The sequence below is a fragment of the Pelecanus crispus genome, chromosome 1, assembly GCF_030463565.1.
Source record: "Pelecanus crispus isolate bPelCri1 chromosome 1, bPelCri1.pri, whole genome shotgun sequence".
Classification (NCBI taxonomy): Eukaryota; Metazoa; Chordata; class Aves; order Pelecaniformes; family Pelecanidae; genus Pelecanus; species Pelecanus crispus.
Genome location: NC_134643.1, coordinates 37,647,125 through 37,666,364, shown reverse-complemented (window position 1 = coordinate 37,666,364; position 19,240 = coordinate 37,647,125). Strand labels below are relative to the sequence as shown.

The 19,240-nt window shown below is 39.9% G+C and overlaps 1 protein-coding gene across 1 annotated transcript in view; it reads left to right on the top strand.

The window, feature by feature from the left end:
• TAFA2 (TAFA chemokine like family member 2) overlaps positions 1–19,240 on the top strand; it is a 93,145-nt gene that overhangs the window by 72,555 nt on the left and 1,350 nt on the right. Inside the window, exon 4 of the mRNA XM_075727915.1 lies at positions 2,915–3,039. Coding sequence (XP_075584030.1) covers positions 2,915–3,039 — 125 coding nt within the window. The remainder of the gene's footprint in view (positions 1–2,914; positions 3,040–19,240) is intronic.

The window sequence follows — 19,240 nt, the reverse complement described above, 5'->3', positions numbered from 1 at the left end:
CGTGGCCAGCTGCATATATTTGTATATAAGCGGTGCATACATGTGCTCTGTGTGTGCCTACTGGGAGTCCATGCCAACCTCGCTACTGGCTGGACCCAGGCTGTGGCGCTGCAGCAGCCTCTCCTCCCTCGGGCTGCCAGATCCGGCCTGATTTGTCCTAACAGTCTCCTTTTTACTCTGGGCTTTGAGCCTGAGAGCTGATAACACTGCATTGTTTCAAGAGCTTTCTCACTCTTCATTAAGAGGATATATTTCAAATTCTCATAAAATGTGGAGCTTGCTGCATTGGTAATTATGAATAGGAGAATCTCTGACATAAGAAAAGAAACAGTCTGATTTAGGAGCATTTATAATCTCTGCCTTCTTTACCACCAATCCTTCCCCCCCACCCCCCATTAGAAGCAATTACCTTACTAGTTTTCTCTTTCTATTTAGCTATCCATCCATCTGCGATTCCTTAGCAAATAATTAAGATCTTGTGCTGTCATGTCAGGTTGCAGCCCAAAGAAGAAACAAAAAATACTAGAAAAACAAAATTCACTGCTAAAACTCCTAAGTAACTTTCCAGTTCTTATTCATGTGTTTTAGTAGGTCACCATTCTGTCCTAGTCAGATATCAGGACTGGTCTGCAAGGGAAATATGCTGTGATATCTGGAGATGCTCTCCTCAGCAATGGAAAACCAAAACTGAAGAGGAAATAAAAGTTTACCCTAAAGTCTCTGAAGAGAAACACCATTATCTGACTGAACATTCAGTTGTGTATGTTGCCCATATCTAGTGGGGTTTGGCCTGCAAATTTTCCAACATTTATTTGATTCTTACCTGAACAAGAAAGTAAAGGTTCCTTTTGACATTATCCCTACTCAAATAAAGGTTCAGTGCTGCATCTAGGTCATGGCGTACAGGATGATGTAATGTAGTACCATTCCTCCAGCTTCATCTTCCAATGTAAACAAGGGAATATGATCTTCCAGCTGAAATTCTTTACTTACTGGGGCAGGTGATAAGAAGTAAGGGTTATTACCACGTACCTCAAGTCTTGTAAGGAACTCCGGTGTGCTCAAGTGCCACAAATGAGCTAAGTTTCTTCTGTGAATATGCATAATTTACTTATGGTACTATGGGAGCAAGGTAGTGTCAAAGAAGCGAAAATCGGCTGAGAAGTGTTATTTCAATTGATATGATTTTTAGCTGATTTAGAATAGCTTCCTGATAACAGGCTGTATTTTTTTTATCTTTATCTTGCATATTTTAAGGATTATGCATATTATCAAGTATTTGGTCCTAAAAATGACAGATCAATTTTTGCTCATGAATGCCCCAATTAAAAAATCATGCACTGAACTAAATCTAGTCAGTAATATCTAGTTGTGCTTTTTCAAAGGCAGATTAATTTACATACTACAGGCACAGGATTATTAAGAAAAACTGAAAGAAATAAGGATTTAGGTGGGAAAGTCTAAAGATGGGACAATTGGCTTGTCAAAATAAATAGGCTGTTCCAGTTTTAATTCACCCAGCTATTGGTTTGCTGGTAATATGGAAGAACTTAGTCTAGATTCTTTTTTTTCCCCCCAATTTACAAGGAAAAGAGACATACTCAGGAGTCATCAGCTGAGCCATGAAGATTGTGACAGCCCATGGAGTGGCAATGATGGATTGGATCTTGCCTTCCCTTTTGACTTTTCCAGCCTAAAAATACTCTGTTCTTTCAACCTCTTTTTACAGTTTGTGTTTTCTAAGCTTTTTCATTGTTATTGCCATCTTCTGCATTTTCTTTGGCTTATTTGCATCTTTCTGAAAGTGTGCTCCTGAAAACTGGACTCCAGTGGGTGCCACTCTAGTGTCTTGTACAGCAGGATGGTTGCCTTCTGTTTCTTATATGCCATACTCTTACTAATACATCCCAAAATATTTACCTGCTTTGCAACAGCAGCGCACTGTTGACTTGTATCCAGTTTTCAGTCCTTATATACCCCAGGTCCTTTTTTGCAGTGTAGCTACCTAGTCACTTGTTTCCCATGTTATATGTGTGTACTTAAGTTTCCTGTAGTACTTCACAGGTGTTGTTATTGAATTTTGCCATATCGATCTCAGCCCATTTCACTAATTTATCAAGATTATTTTGAATTCTATACCTACTCTCCAAAGTGCTTGAAGCCCCTCCCAGCTCACTTATCCACAAATGTTATAAGGAGCTTCTCCACTTTCACATTGTTCATGAAAACACTGACTAGAGTAATAGATAGTGCAGCCTTACAGCATCCCCACCTAATACGATCTTCCAATGTGATGCAACCTAGTGATAGTTGCCTTAAAAATGGCTCTTTTACCTGCTATGCATCTGTGTTCAGGCAGAACCAAAATGCCAGACACTGGTAATTCTCATTAACTCTTTCAGTGCCTGTGTTGATGTCATGGCAGGACCTTTTCTCCTGCTTTTTCTCCTGAGAGTCACTGCGTCAAAAACATTCCCTAGTTTCATACACAGCTTGGCTTGTGCTGCTTCTCTGTCTACTGGGGCAGAGACAGCCAGAAAAGGCAAACAGGCTACTCACTGAAAAGTTTTTGTCTCAAGAAATGGATAGTGGATGCTTAATGTTACTTCATTGGTTTTAGGAGCTTATAAATTGATTATTTAATCATTTGCTTCAGTATCATTCTGCATAACAAAGTTATGTTTACTGATCTTTAATTCCCCAGGTGTTTATTTTTCCTTTTGTTAAAGGTAAAATCAATATTTACCCTTCTCCATCCCTTTCAGATTTCATCTATTCTCCATGAAGTCTAGAAGATAATCACTAACAATTCAAAGATTGCTTTGCTCTATGATAAATTTTCTCAAGCCTTGTGACTTGAATATATATAACTTTCCCAAATACCTAAATATTCTCTGATGTGTTCTTATTCTAGTCTGGCCTATGTTCTCATCCCTTTGATGTTAACAGCAATCTTGTGAAGCATCTGATCACTATTAACCTTTTTGTGAAAAAGGAAATGAAAAACCCTGGGACATTTCTGCCTTTACTATGTCATCTGTTAGTAGCTCACCCTCTCCATAAAGCTCAAGACATTTTACTTTGCTTTGCATGCCTTCTAATGTTTTTATATAATGTCTTCCCCCCCTGCCATCCTTTGCTAGCTGATTATCCATTGCTGGATTTTACCCATTTACACTTATCCACTCCTAGTTTTGCCTGTTTGTGCTTCTGTACTACTTTCTTAATCACCCTAAGCAATTTTTCCCTGTTTATATTTTCTGGACAATCCTTTTCTGATTCCAAAATACTCAGAGAGCATCCTGTGAGCCCAAATTCGTCTTACTGCATTTCCTTTTCTGGAATTGTTTAACATCAATATTGTTTGGTTTTGCACTGGTTGCAGTCCCAAAAATAATTTTCCCCATTATTACCTTGCCCAGGACATTTACCAAATGCTGAGTTTATTTAAGTCTGTTTTTGTTTTAGGCTCATTGTCAATAATTTCCTACTCTTACTCTTGCTCACTGAGAAAATATGAATTCTAAAGAAATGAAAGCTACTGTTGCAGGAACTATGGCTGGGGTGTTTTTTTCTTCAGTGTTCCTGCTGGGGCATCATGCTACTGAACAGGATTAATCTGCCATGGTATTTTGTGTTACTAAGCATAAGAGAGACACAGGATATTCTACAATGTGATAGTCAACTGAAAAGCGCTAACTCTGCATTATGAAGAATGGTCTGGAAAGGGACTAATAATAAAAATGACATTCTATTTACATGGTAGTTTTTCTGGCATATGTATTAGGGAGAATGTTATTTCACCTCTTATTTAAATTCAGCCATTCCAGAGTGGGCAGAATGCAACAATACCATATATTTTAAGACTGAAAGCAGTAGAGCCATTATCAAGAAGCATGAAATCCCTTTTGTGGAAAAGTGTTATTTGCAATTCACAGATTATTGTCTTTGAAACTGACCAGGAGTTCAGCTCCTCCTTCTGAAAATGGATATTATTTATTGATAATTCATATTAGAAATTGAGTTTTGCATTCAAATGTGCCATAATTATTATATGTTGAAAGCAGTGTAATTTCCTCTAAATGTAGACTAAGAATTCATAACTGATTCTGTAAATAGGGGTATTTTTGCTGGCAGGGAATGTATGAGCTCCTGGAGAACTTACAGTTTTTCAATCTGGGAATGGAATTGGGGGGTTAAGAGAGGACCATGTAGTTTTTGGCAGTCCACGTGCCTTAGTATCTGACCATCTCTGTCTCACTATGCTCAAAATTCAGTTATTAGCAAAAGGCATTAACTTCATATGAGTTAATATGAGGAGACTGAGTGCACCCTCAGTAAGTTTGCAGATGACACCAAACTGGGTGGGAGTGTCGATCTGCTCGAGGGTAGGATGGCTCTGCAGAGGCATCTGGACAGGCTGGATCAATGGGCCGAGGCCAACTGTATGAGGTTCAACAAGGCCAAGTGCTGGGTCCTGCACTCCAATCACAACAACCCCATGCAACGCTACAGCCTTGGGGAAGAGTGGCTGGAAAGCTGCCTGGCTGAAAAGGATCTGGGGGTGCTGGTTGACAGCCGGCTGAACATGAGCCAGCAGTGTGCCCAGGTGGCCAAGGCGGCCAACAGCATCCTGGCTTGTATCAGGAATAGTGTGGCCAGCAGGAGCAGGGAGGTGATTGTGCCCCTGTACTCGGTGCTGGTGAGGTCGCACCTGGAATACTGTGTCCAGTTTTGGGCCCCTCACTACAAGAAAGACCTTGAGGTGCTGGAGCGTGTTCAGAGAAGGGCAGCAAAGCTGGTGAAGGTTCTAGAGAACAAGTCTTATGAGGAGTGGCCAAGGGAACTGGGATTGTTTAACCTAGAGAAGAGGAGGCTGAGGGGAGACCTTAACGCGCTCTACAACTACCTGAAAGGAGCTTGTAGTGAGGTGAGTGTTGGTCTCTTCTCCCAAGTAGTTAGCAATAGGACAAGAGGAAGTGACTTCAAGCTGTATCAGGGGAGGTTTAGATTGGATATTAGGAAAAATTTATTCATGGGAAAGGGTAGTCAAGCATTGAAACAGGCTGCCCAGAGAGGTGGTGGAGTCACTATCCCTGGAAGTGTTCAAAAAATGTGTAGACGTGGCACTTTGGGACATAGTTTAGTGGGCATGGCGGTGTTGGGTTGATGGTTGGACTGATGATCTTAGAGGTCCTTTCCAATCTCAATGATTCCTAGTTTTTACTTTCATTATAAATGCTCCGGCCACCAAGCCAGGAGGTGGGGGATTGTTACTCTACCCTTAATTGTTTTAGTGGTGGACTTGGTAGTGTTAGGTTAATGGTTGAACTGGATGATCTTAAAGGTCTTTTCCAACCTAAATGATTCTATGATTCTATGATGCATATATATATAGCTAAGAATTTATTGCTAACCCAGTTCATGTTTTAACAGTCTAATAGTCCAAACTAGCACAGAGAATCTTCATCAATAGTATTCTTAACATTTGTATACTAAGCCTTCCTTGTATCTCTCCCTTGTTCACTGATTTTGTGCTCACCCTTTCAATGTCCCTCTGGGTCCAATGTTGACTCTTCAGTACTTCTGAAGAAGAATGGAGAAAGGAAGTCTATAACAAGTTGTCAGACTCCTGAGACCTGTGTCAGATACAGTGTGATGTTCATGATAATGGGTTTCTTCCTCAGTCTTGCATCAGCTTGGATTTATTTTTATATGTTTTCTTCACACAGACTTCTTATATGTTGCTTATTTTAATTGTTTCCAGATTATTCAGTTTTTCTGTTTGCTTTTTTCTTTACAACTGGTGTCACATTACTCATGAGGTTGCACTGGTATAGTGACCGCTTGTTGACCATTGTCATTGGTATTTACAGTCTGGGACCTCAGATCATCCTTCCAATTTTTGCTTTAGAGTCCTAGATTGTTCAATCTACGTAGAATAACTACTTATTATTATGAACTAAAACCAAGCTAAAACAAATTTTGAGAATAATTACCTCACTCCTAGACAATTGATATCATGGCTAAGCCATGCCAAGACAAACCTAGCACTGTAAGGGCGATAAAAAGCCTGTGGCTGTTTGTCAGTAATGACAAAATTGTATTTACTGGGCTACTCTCTATCTCAACAAAGGCAACATGCAAAGTGTGACTATACTCCTAGCTTAAGTCAGTTAAGTGCTGTTAAATGAATCTGTGTCACCATTTCTGTTCTTTTATGTCTCATATGTGATTCACCATTTATGTTTGGTCGAATAGCATTTCTGTTCCTCAATTTCCTCAGTTTAAAATGCAAATAATGCTATTTCCTGGACTGTCACTTGTAAACTAAGTTAATAGCCCTTGAGGATACATGTCTTATTAACTACTAATATTGCCAAATTGCTAATATAAGGAAGGTCCTAAAATAAGTTTGTTACCTGTGTTTTAGACAACTTAATTATTTGGTACGATATTTAGAGGCATTAATATAACCTTTCCCTTTCCAGCAGTTATTCGTGTTTAAGGTACCAAGAGAACTAATGGAGCTCTGGGAGACACAGCATACATTGCAGCTCACTGATTTTATTTGGGAGTTCTGAAACAGGTAATAATAACAGAGCAAGTCTGTTGAATCACTTTGTCATACTGTATTAATTTATCTTGGGTAATGGAACTGCAAATTGTGGTATGTGCTATAATTTTTTTGGCAGCTATAAAATGCATTTTATCTAAATATTCAGCAAAGAAAAGATGAGAAACCTTAAATCCTCATCTACTGTTGAATTAGTTAGTACTTCTCATCTTGCCTTTGGCCATGAAAATCAGCCAAGAGTCAGGTGGGCACTATTATGTTGCTACAACATATTTTTCTGCTGAAATGTTTCTTAGACCTTTCAATGGTGCCATGTGAAGAGTTATGCAGACATGCTACTGGTAAATACAGGGTTAATGGGCTTTGATGAGATCAAGCAGTTCTACCCCAACATACCAGTAAGAAAATCAGAATTAAGGTAAGGAAAAGAGAAACCATAAGCAAGTGGAACAGAGGAGGGCCCAGGCTCATTGAGAGTCCTCTGTGCCTAGGGAGGACTGTGTGAAACAGCTGTCTTCTGTGGTGACCATCTTCTTGTGTGCTCTTGCAGAGGAAGGAGGGGCCCTGTGACCTGATCTGTGTTTCAGATGGAGAGTTCCACCAGGGAATATCTAAGGGACAAGTGTTTCACTCTGTGTTTAGTTCTGCAGCTGTTTTTCCTTCTGATCACTGATAAACCCAGAAAGGAAGGACTTCCATGTCAATAGCTGGAGGGCTAAGTTTCCTATGGTAAGTGTAGAGGACCATCCAGATGGTGCAGGCTCAGTTCTGGGTGAAGATAAAGCCTTTTTATCCCTTAAAAATTTAGGAGAGGAAACCCATTAGAGCTATGAAACAATTTACTGTTAGTATGCAATTGGACTGGGAGCACAAAATGACTGATTTTATTCATTAAGGTAACCACAAGAAATGCCGTCATATTCTCTGCAGAAACAAATGTCTCCCTGACCTCTAATGGTTCCAAATTAGAGTCTGGCTTATAAGATATATCGTTGTACGTACTTCTATGTTATATTATTTAGTATATGCATGTTTATCAGTTATACTAGTTTGCTGTTAGATCTGTAGTACTATACAGTTTCTAAATGATTGTATGGAGTAATTCTGTTCAATGTGGCATCTACACAAGTACAGCAACCTTTCTGATAACGAACATCAACAATTTTTAATAAAAGGAGCAACAAGAAAAGGGCACAAGGGGCCATTTTAAAAAATGCTTGAAATCAGACATGAAAAAACACCACCTCTGTAGCTATAAATGCTGGTTGAAACACTGTGTGCTCTCCTTCCATCTCTTCCCAGCCTCCCCTGATTATGAAGGCAGTACTACTGATTCATTAAGAGAGAAGGGCTTAGCCTCTAGTTTCACACTGGTAGTTTGTTAAAAGGAAGGGCTCAGCTAGTGTTCTTACACTAGTGTTTAATGAGCTGATATGTCTATAATCAGAGGAGAGAAAGGTACCAAACGTACCTGTAACATTACATGAGTGAGTTATTAGCCATTTTTAACTACTGTGTTCGTTGCATTGGAATAGAATCAATGAGATGACATACACTTAGCAATAGGACATTTATATGAAAAGCAATCCTGAAACATAATTGGTAATAAAAGATCTATTAATATCTTATAATATGTTAACAGGGTCTTAACACCGAGTTGGTGAATGATGCAATAATTAAGAAATCAGAGGTTAGAATGTTATTAGCAGCCATATGCATGGATATGGAACCCTGCCAAAAAGTCTGACTGCTTGCAGCGGACCTACACATGCTGACTCAGAGTGAGATGGAAATACCGTGTCACGTCATGGGCAATTTTTAAGGATATTTTCTATTTTATTCTCTACTTGCTGCAGCAATTGAGCTGGAAATTTTAGCACAAGCTGCAGTTTTTGGCAGCAGCAAAATGCATTCCTAAAATATTCACTAAAGAGAGAATGAGAAACCCTGAATCCTCATTTACTGAGGAGTTTGTTATGACTTCTCATCTTGCCTTTGGCCATGAAAATCATCCAAGAATAAGACGGCTACTCTTCTGTTTACTACTTCACATATTTCTACTATAATTCTTATACAAATAAATTGTATCCTGTGATGGGTTATACAAAGCTCATACCAATCAATGCAGAGTTAATAAGAAGCACTAACTCACTGTAACAGTGAGTGGCATCAAACTGAGAGGGAGACTTTAAAACTGGAAAACATTACACAGCTGGAAAAAGACTAGATAACAGTCCCTAAATCTTGGGAAGGGCATCTGGCTATCAGAAGTCTTTCTTGGAGACTGGTTTCTGATGTTTCTTCACTGTCTGGGTGATGGATCAATACTGTGGGGCTATTAGCCCAACTGGAGACTGTGCCAGTTTTGCTTTCGGTTCTAACAATATATTGTGTGATTTCAAAATTTCTGCTGCCCACTTTCCAAGGAAGTTGATAGAAGCAGAGAAGTTATTATGGGAGAAGCTAAAGCGATGCAACTCTTACAGGTCAACCTGCACATGGGGCTGTGATATCTCAGCAAGCTCCATGGTATCTGTATGTGCAAGGGTGGTTAAAAAGCATCTCACAAACCTCAGTGTTACCACTGTCTTAATCCATAATACCATGAAGCCTAAAACAGAGGGCCACAGGTTCATTCACTTCTCAAAAGCAGCCAGTTACCCCCCAGACTACCCAGGCAATCCTTGATTAAAACCAGAGCACAGAGGAAGGTTTACTGCTGCCTGTTGAACTCACCATATAGATTTTAAGTGAGGAAATAATACACTTCTCTGCTTTCTGAATTTCTCTTGACCTTCCTAACTTCTGTCTGGACAACAGTTAGGACAGAACTAAATGAAGCTTCATAGATGTCAGGCTGAATTTCCCCTTTTGCCACCAGGGGAATCCTTCTGGTTTAGCAGGTCAAAAATTAATGCCCTAATTTGGAAACACTTGTCACAGAATTGCAGCCAAGAACAAAAGCCAAGTTCCTTGCCAATGTTGTTAGCTACTGAAGATGGCTAATAAAAGCAAGCACAGCAGCATTAGTGGCTTCCCCAAACTACAGTTTAGAGAGCACTCTTCTGGGACACTCTTGGTTCTTGTCAGGCTGGGACAGAAGGCTTAATAGTGGGGAACATATTGCAAAAATAATCCACTTGACTTTCACTAAGCCACTAAAGCAGTCAGCCATAAATGAATGTTTTTTGAAATGCTGTCATATTTATAGTAACACGCCATACATTTAAGTAGCAGAGGAGTCATAAAGCACACTCAGTCATAAGAGTTTTGAAGCAGAAACTAAATTAGGCTTAACTAAATTATATCCTCCTATGATTTTTATATGAATCCCCATGACTGCTTCTTTTGTCCAAGGAATTTTTCTCAGTCTCAGGGCTGTATGAACTCACCTACCTAAACAAAACCTTTCAAAGACAATTCAGGAATGATACAACATCACCTCACAAGCAATTATGTTGAATGCATTTCCTAGTCTTGTGAACACAGAACAATTCTGAATATGTAAGACCTAAAAACCTTCATCCATGTAATCCAGTTGGTGAAGATTTGCAGGTTTAGGAATTTCTTTTGAGTGCCAGATGGATATCACCTTTGGGTAAAACAGGAAGAGGAATTGTCTCTGGATGCAGGCAAATTAATTCAAAAGTTCCTGCTATTGCAGTCTACCATGTGATAGATTTAATTAACTCTACAGTTTTCTGCTATAGCACTCTACTTTGTGATAGACTTTTTTTTCTTTCCACCCTAAATTTAGTCACAGTCACTATATACTCATTTGTTATCCTTCTGTTCTGCTGATGCATATCATTATAGCCTCTGTTAGGCTAGGCTAAACAAATCTCCTTTTCCCTCATCATCCTAGTGACCATGCTCTGCAATGGTTCTAGTTTGAATGTATCTTTCTTAAGCAGGGCTGATTACAATTATACTGAGAATCCAGTTTTCTCCTTTTAATTTAGTTTCCCTAATTAAATTTTAACTGGCTCAATAGATCTAATCTTCTATAGGGCAATAATTTGCAGTCCTCCAAAATTTGGAAAACCCAACCTGAAAAACAGATCTTAAAGACTTTATCTTCAGAAAGCTCCAGGAATTGGCTCTCTGATCTCTCTAAATGGTGTCAGTTTGAGTATTCAACGGCCCTTAGTCCCCGATACTCTAAATTGCTATATTTATTTAAATATTTAGGTAATTGATACATGCCTACCTCATTAATAAAGTGTTTATGTTTTTATATATTGTCTTCTGGATAAATAATGGAATTTGTAGTTTGTTAATAACACCATCTATTAGATCTTGGAAATAGCAAATGAAAAAAAAAATAGAGAAACCCCATGTTTTGGAATGGTGTTAACTAGTTGCTTTTGTGGCTTAAAAACAAAACAGTGCATTCTAACACAACAAACTGACACTGTGAAATCAAAGCATTTGACCTTTCCTGACCTGAAACAGGATGGTGTCTCCTGGCCAATTTGGCTTTAATTTTATTGCACCATGGGGAGATAGCTGAGTGGTAAGCTGAAGATTTAACTCTTGTTCTGCAGAGACTGATATATTTAAAACCTTGGCTGGGATGGACAAAGACTGTCTGAAAGTGAGGAAAAAGGGAGCTGGACCAGTGTCTTATAGAGAAAACAGGGTTTGGGCCCAGGAAGATTCTTGCTCCCTGACCATTGATCCACTACTTGCAAGCACTTACAGTGGTGACAGATGTTGCTGAGTGTCACTCCTGCTCACTTAGTCCTGTTCCTTTGCATGTCTGGGTGTGATACTTCTTTTCTGAGTGTGTGCATCCCCCAGATGGTGATTGGATGCTGTTCTTAAAGGATGAGACAAGGAATGACTGTGCTTGCACTGGGAGAACCAGCTTGGCATGGTCCTCACTGGACAAGGGGGAGAGAAGGTGCAGGCTCATGTTGTGTTGGCCATGGGACACAAGAATTAGTTGTGTGCAAGGAGTGAATTTGGGAGTCTCCAGTCTGAATTAAGGAAAGGAAAGAGGCATTTCCCAGGGGCATGGTGTGGTTGTGTCCAATTTCTAGACATAGGTGTCGTCCTGAGCTCTGAGCTGTCCCAGTTTCATCAGTAGAGGATAGAATTATGATCTCTATTTCTCTGTATATATGTATGGTAAAACAAAAAGTTAATATATTATTATTTAATTGTTATCTATTAATAATTCAGTTTTCTGTTTTCCTCCCTTGGGATTGGTACTCCCAGATATTAGACCACTTGTTAGATTACAGTATAAAATTAATCCTTACATCCTACAATTCATACTCTTTCCTCATGTCCTCTGTGAATTTACCTTAGTATCTAGGGTAGAATAGAGTAGAGGAGATTCTCTCTTAGTATCCACATCCAGACTAAATGGGAGAAAGTTATGACAAAATCTAAATGTGGACTTTTTAGTGAAATGAGCCCCATAGAATAAGAAGCAAACCCAGACTGCTTTATTTATGGAGGGAAAAAAGGTGAATAGGGAAGAAAAACATTGCCTCTTCATCATATGCAATTAGTCTAATACTATCTCCCTTCTGAGCAGATGAAATCCCAGAACATACAACTGTGAGAGTAATGACCACTCTGAGCCATCCAAACCACGTAAATCACTTGTTATCCTCCATTATTTCAAATTAAATATCTCTGAAGAAGGTGCTTCTGATAAATGGGTGCAAAAAAACTATTGACAAATTCTTGGAAGAGAGATGTGTTGTACACTGGCAAACATGATGACGATTATACCATTTCCAGAAGCAAGGAAACCATCCCAGGAGATATTTTTCTTTGCAATGAACTGTAAAGATGCTCGATTTTTGATGCAACAGGTTTTTTTAGGTTTTTAAAACAATTTTCCTTGAAAGTTGCCTCCTCAGACTTTTCTGTAGATGAAGCACCATATATTCTTTGAAGAATTGACAAATCAATGAAAAAAGAAAAGCAGGTACTTTTGCTAGATGATTTCAAAAATCAGCAAAATTGATATTATAGGAAAGAATGAGACACAGCAGTAGGATGTGTTTTGAAATAGCAAGAAGTTCCCCACTAAAAGGGGATTAGCAAAGTTTGTTATTAAGGGTGACACAACAAAGGGTAATCTTCATTGTTTCGGTCAAATTGACTGGATTGAATAGAGATGAAGAAGGCATGTTCCCCCTTGTGCTCAGGTTGGGTTTTGCTGGAATATTATCAGTTCATAAAACTGAAATTCATTGGATGTTTTCCACTGAGATATGTCTGCTGCAGTCTGTGGTCTGTGTCAAATACCTGATGTAAACACCTGACGGTGAGCAAAGCTGGTGGTACACTATAAATGCAGCACTTGAGCTGATATTGACAAAGTCAATCTGAGTCAGTCACTGTCAGTGTCTTTTCTGAAAAATACACCTCCACCAGCCTCGACACAGTAATGCCAGTGGAAGATCAACCAGTCTGTTGTCTTCCTCCCTGTGCTAAATGACTGAGTACTTTGTGTTTCATCATTCAGCAACACTCATGTCTTGTCACTTTCCAGTGCAGAGGCCGGATTCAGTGGCAGGGTAGGAAGGAAGCTTTCTTCCTACCTCAGATCTCTGAGAAAGAGCCTCATCCCTTGCAGAATTGAGACTCACATTTTTGAAAACTGATAACGGCTGGATAATAGCTGGGGAAAGAAACCACCTTATTATGTTGCTTGATAAACTGTGCATGTATTAACTGCTTTTTTTTTGTGTTTCATTAATGTCATCAGCTTTTGTACCAAAATGGATAATTCTCTTTCACCACAGCTCAGGTAAAGTAGTTTCTGCTGGTTTCTTCTCTGGGGTTCATTTTGCAGAAATAGTCCTTTTTCCCAGAGACATTTTCTTTCTTTTTCCTGCTTTTAGAAGACTGTAGTTTAGGAACAACAGAGCAAAACTGCCCAAACAGACTAGATGGCCCATATTCCCTCTTTTGAATTTTAAAAAAATTGTGTTTCACTCCACTTTCCCCCTCAATTTTGTAAAACTGAATAAGAAAAATAGAGAAGGGAAGTTTAGATTATGCAGGTGTCAGGTAAAAGTCACATGCTACTGCTTCTTATGAGAGGATGGCATAACAACTTGTGTGAGTATGGGGACTTAAGAAAGGAAACCTTGCCCTGTTCTGAAATCCTGGAGGAATTATGCCTATAACTTGCTCTCCCTGTTTCTTTCACTGAAGATGTAATCACAATGATACAGAGATTAAGGACCAACTTTACTTCAGACAAACTTAAATGGACTATTTGAAGTGTGACTTGGAGTGTGACTTGAACTGCCTACCCTGAGTTGGTCAAAACTGAAAGCAGGCTTACCCAAGGAGACAATGAATGGGGTGATCTGGAATGGAAAAAACCTTTTCTGTTCTCTGGTGGAAACAAAGCCACACAGCTAGTAAGAAAGCTGAAATGGTGTCAAAACAGCAGAGGGCATACCAAGTTGCCACACAACAGTCTTGCCAGAAAAGACATCAAACTCAGAATGGATGGGGGAAAGCCTCTATGTTCAATGGATCCACGTTTGGTGAAAAATGGCGTGTTTAACATGGTGGAGGCTAACTTGCTCTGACTTTGCTATTTGTACTGTGTTTTTTAAAATTACTAAGACACAATCATAGAATCATAGAATCGTTTAGGTTGGAAAAGACCTTTAAGATCATCCAGTCCAACCATTAACCTAACACTACCAAGTCCACCATTAAAACAATTAAGGGTAGAGTAGCAATTTCATGTTTCCTGGCTTGGTGGCTGGAGCATTTATAATGAAAGTAAAAACTAGGAATCATTGAGATTGGAAAGGACCTCTAAGATCATCAGTCCAACCATCAACCCAACACCACCATGCCCACTAAACTATGTCCCAAAGTGCCACGTCTACCCATTTTTTGAACACTTCCAGGGATGGTGACTCCACCACCTCTCTGGGCAGCCTGTTTCAATGCTTGGCTACCCTTTCCCATGAATAAATTTTTCCTAATATCCAATCTAAACCTCCCCTGATACAGCTTGAAGTCACTTCCTCTTGTCCTATTGCTAACTACTTGGGAGAAGAGACCAACACTCACCTCACTACAAGCTCCTTTCCGGTAGTTGTAGAGAGCGATAAGGTCTCCCCTCAGCCTCCTCTTCTCTAGGTTAAACAATCCCAGTTCCCTCAGCCGCTCCTCATAAGACTTGTTCTCTAGAACCTTCACCAGCTTCATTGCCCTTCTCTGGACACGCTCCAGCACCTCAGTGTCTTTCTTGTAGTGAGGGGCCCAAAACTGGACACAGTATTCCAGGTGCGACCTCACCAGCACCGAGTACAGGGGCACAATCACCTCCCTGCTCCTGCTGGCCACACTATTCCTGATACAAGCCAGGATGCTGTTGGCCTTCTTGGCCACCTGGGCACACTGCTGGCTCATGTTCAGCCAGCTGTCAACCAGCACCCCAGTGCTGGTACAGTGTAAGTATTGATATCAGGGAAGCAGACTACAAATGAAACACTCTTCTAGAAGGAAACAAAAGTTAATGTTTAAAGTCAATCTTAATACCAGTTTTTCCAGAAACATATTAGAGACTGGGAACCAATTCTTCCAAAGTGGTGCTGTGAAAGATGTGACTGTTTATCAGCAGTTGGGGTCCAACCTGCAAGACTTGAGCTGGGGCAGTGGAACAGTCACCACTGTGGGAAAGGGGCTCACACAGGGGTGGGGTGGGCCAGGACAGGAGGACTTCTGCTATGGCAACTTCTTAGCCACGTGTCTACCACTTGCTCCCTGGGAGGAGTAATATATGCGGCATTACAGCTTCAGCATTACAGCCATGTAGGAGATCTTTCGGCACAGGGACTAAGATTCTGCAAGACTGTAAGTGTATATCCTTAAAGTCTGTTTACTGTAACGCTTTTAAAAAATGGAACTGGTTTAGAAACTGCCTTTTCATGTTCCCCCCGCCTTGTAAAACTCCAAGTACTGCGTCCTCTTTCAAGAAGTAGCAGTAAACCTGAACTCCCTCTGCTGCCTGTCTGTAGCAGTCTGTTGGTTTCCAATGACTGACATATTAATAAACTATTAAAGCAGTTCTCCAAAGGACAGTAATGGAATGATTGTTTGGTATCTGCTTATCATTTGTTTGAGTATATTCCTCTGTGCATGTCAACATTTTATTTTATTACTTAATTACAAAATCAGGTAGTAGGTTTTTGCTACTTTAATCCACATCAGACACATTTATGCTTCTTGCTGCATTTACGTGCAAAAGAACATTATTGTTTGAATGAAACTTAAGCTTTGTCAGCCTGTGTAAGTGAACAGCCCATATTACACCATACTATCTTCAAACATGTAATGGAAATATATCGTGCTGTCACTCTCCTGTACTGTTCTAGTAGTACAAATAGAGTAACTTGACTAAATTACAAGAAAGAATAAAATTCTGTAACTATTAATGCTAACAGAATAGAGATAAACTACAGTTTTGTTTGAAATGGAAAACACTAATTATTAGCAGCAAGCAATTTTCTCTTATGATACATTACTAGGCAGTTTTTTTATATTCTTGCTCTTTTCTTTGAGTTTATTAAAAAGAAAACCAATATTACAACTTTATAGGTGTGCACCTGTGTAAGTATTGATATCAGGGAAGTGGACTACAAATGAGACACTCTTCTAGAAGGAAACAAAAGTCAATGTTTAAAGTCAATCTTAATACCAGTTTTTCCAGATTGCTGATTTTTCAGCAATGCTCACAATGGCTTGGTAATTATGTTACCTAACAGTGATATGTGTCTTCACATAAAGTTTAAGGAAAATATGATAACTTTAATTGGAAAGTACTTTGTTATTACACATGTAAGTGTGTTATGCCTTGTATTTTGTTTGTTTGCCTTTAGAATAATTTACCATTTTCACTATACTTCTTATGTTAAAGCAGCACTATAAAAAAAATATTCTGTGCAAACTGGCCAAATCCCTGCCCCCGCCCCCCCTGCCTCGGGATGCTTCCGTTTCCCTTTCTCTGTTTTTTTGGTCATCTAGATCTCTGAACTCCACTGTGGGAAATCCTACTTGTCAGACTGCACAGGCACCGGCCTATGCCGGTCATTTCTCAAGAAAAAAAAGCTGCTGATGGGCAATGTGTCTTTCAGCAGGGCTTTTCTTGGATTGGTAGCCCTGCTAGGAAAGGCTTCCTAAATGCGGGACAGCACCACAGCTTCTCTACTACTCTACAAAATACAGATGCTGAGTAAAAGGTTGTCATGCCTTGCTACCAAACGTGGAATATCAGCGTGCGGTAGGAGGACATAAGTGGGAACAACTGTATTCATCACAGAAAGTCTGAGACTTGATACACCCCTAACACACTCAAGAAACCAATGCAAAAAACATTTGTGATGTTTGCAAATCAACACATTTGGCCACCCTGCTTGTACTTTTCCCCATGCTTTCCACTCTCTGAACCAATGTGTTTTGCATGAATTAGAAGATCTTTTAGGGAGGACCCTTCCTGATCTTTAAAATCCTTGACCCACAATCACCCCTCTCTAGGAAGGATGATAGCAATGATAATAATTGATAGCATTGATAATAAAGTAGAAATAAGCACATGAATGTAAGGTTCTGACTGCCCTGAATTTATCTCATAATGCCTTTGTTCCCTAATTCTCTCATGTGTGAGCAAAACCACCATTAGTTACTGATCTTTTTCATAGTCTAGTTGTTTGCCATCGTGCTGTTTAAATTATTATCTTGGTATTCTACCATTGCAAATGTGGAAAAGTAAGTAGATCTTAGTACTGCAGCACAGTCTCTGCTCTGCCAGTCTCCCAAAATTTTAGGTATGTTAAAAGACCATGTGACTGAAATTCCTCAGTATCTCATTCATCAATAACAGATGGCTGTTCTCAAGTCACAAAAAGGTTAGTCAAGACCTCCACTCACAAGCAGTCAAATTAGAACATACAGTGATTGATCAAAATAGTGTCATTAGAAATGTAATCCTGTTGCCCAATTTAGGCAATCAGATATGGATCCCCAAAACAATGTCATTTAAAATGCAAAAATAATACATAAATGGTTTCATTTTCCTTTTTTATGACCTGGGTCACATAATAGATAGTTTCTGTGAAAATGTTAAAAAAAAAATCTTCATTTTTCTAAAGCAAACTTATTAAAACTACTTTTTGGACCCAACTTTTAGGGATTATATAAAAATATAGTTATTATTTCTGTATTTTGCAATTATAATTGCAAAAAAGCAAAATGCTATATAATACATAAAATAATATGTTATACAATAATGGTGCAACATTATGATACACAACCATATAAAATGTCATAGTCATAAATGTAAATGAGAGTTGACGCATAAAGGTCTCCAAAGACATAAGGAATGAACTTCATGACAATTAAAAATCAAATGCAGTTTCAGGAATTATAGAGTAAGAATCAAGTAGAAAACACTTTCATACCAGTATTTTATAACAGTTTACAGGGAGCTCAAACTTGGCATACTAGCCCTAGAAGAAATACAAATTCAGGGAAGGATAGGGTAGGAAATATAAGGGTATGTGGAAGGAGAGAGTATCTACTCCCTTCAGGGTATCTGGTCAAGGAACTTTTCAATACAAAAGGGGTAATAAGAAAAGGAAGAAGCCATGAAAAAGCATATACAGGGACACAAACCTGATAGATGAAAATAAGGGAGGCAAAGAGAAGAACAAACCTCCTCAGACACGCTAGTTGATGGGCTGTACAGAACCTGCAGGCAAACTGGCATTTTGCATCCCATAAGAACACAAACCTGAGTGTCCAGGGTGTTGAAGAGGGTGGTGGCATCGGTGGGACTGTACAACTAACTAATGGGGGAACAAGCAGGGGAAGGGTATTGGGGAGTAATAAAAGGGGAATAGACAAAAAGGGGTGATGAAAGGGCCAGTCACCTGTAAAATGTGGCTACTCTGTTGTGTCTTCTTATTCAATCCTTTCTTAAGTATCTGTGCTTAAGTATGCTGTGTAATCTCACTTGCTGTCCCACGTGTCCTGCAAGGACTAGGTGCCAATTACTGGGGGGATATTGGTGTGAGCAGATTTGGTGCAGGCAGCTGGAGTCAGACTGGGGGTGTGGGTGCCCTGCAGTCTGTGGTGTCAGCTGCTGGAGTGAGTGGGGGTCTCTGTCACCTCTCGCCACTGGGGTGGGAAGGGTGTGTGTTCCAAAAAAACAGCTACTGGGGGGGACCAGCATGAGTGAGGCAAGTGAGGGGCTCAGAGCCAATGGCTGGAGAGGGACCATAGCCTCATCCAATGAGCCTGGTGCTGGTTGCTGGGGGAACCAGTGTCTGCATCTTCCCCAAACCATGTGTGAGCAGTTCGTGCATGTGTCATTTGCTAGCAAACCTCAGGCTGGAGCAGCTGGCGAGCATGGGGGCCTCGGTCCAGGCAGGGTAATTAGGTAGGCGGAGGGTCCATGCTGGTATTCAGGGGATCTGCAAACCTCTGTGTGTGTGTGTGATTCCAGAGAGTGCCATGTGTGTGTCTTCACTAGTGTGTCAGCAGGGGGTGGGGTGGGTGTATGTGCTCACCTTCGCTACTGGTTCAACTTGCTGTGGAAGCTCTGAGTAAAAGCTCTGGGTCCCCAGATGTACTACGCTGGGATCCAGCAGTCAGGCAGGAGTCCTG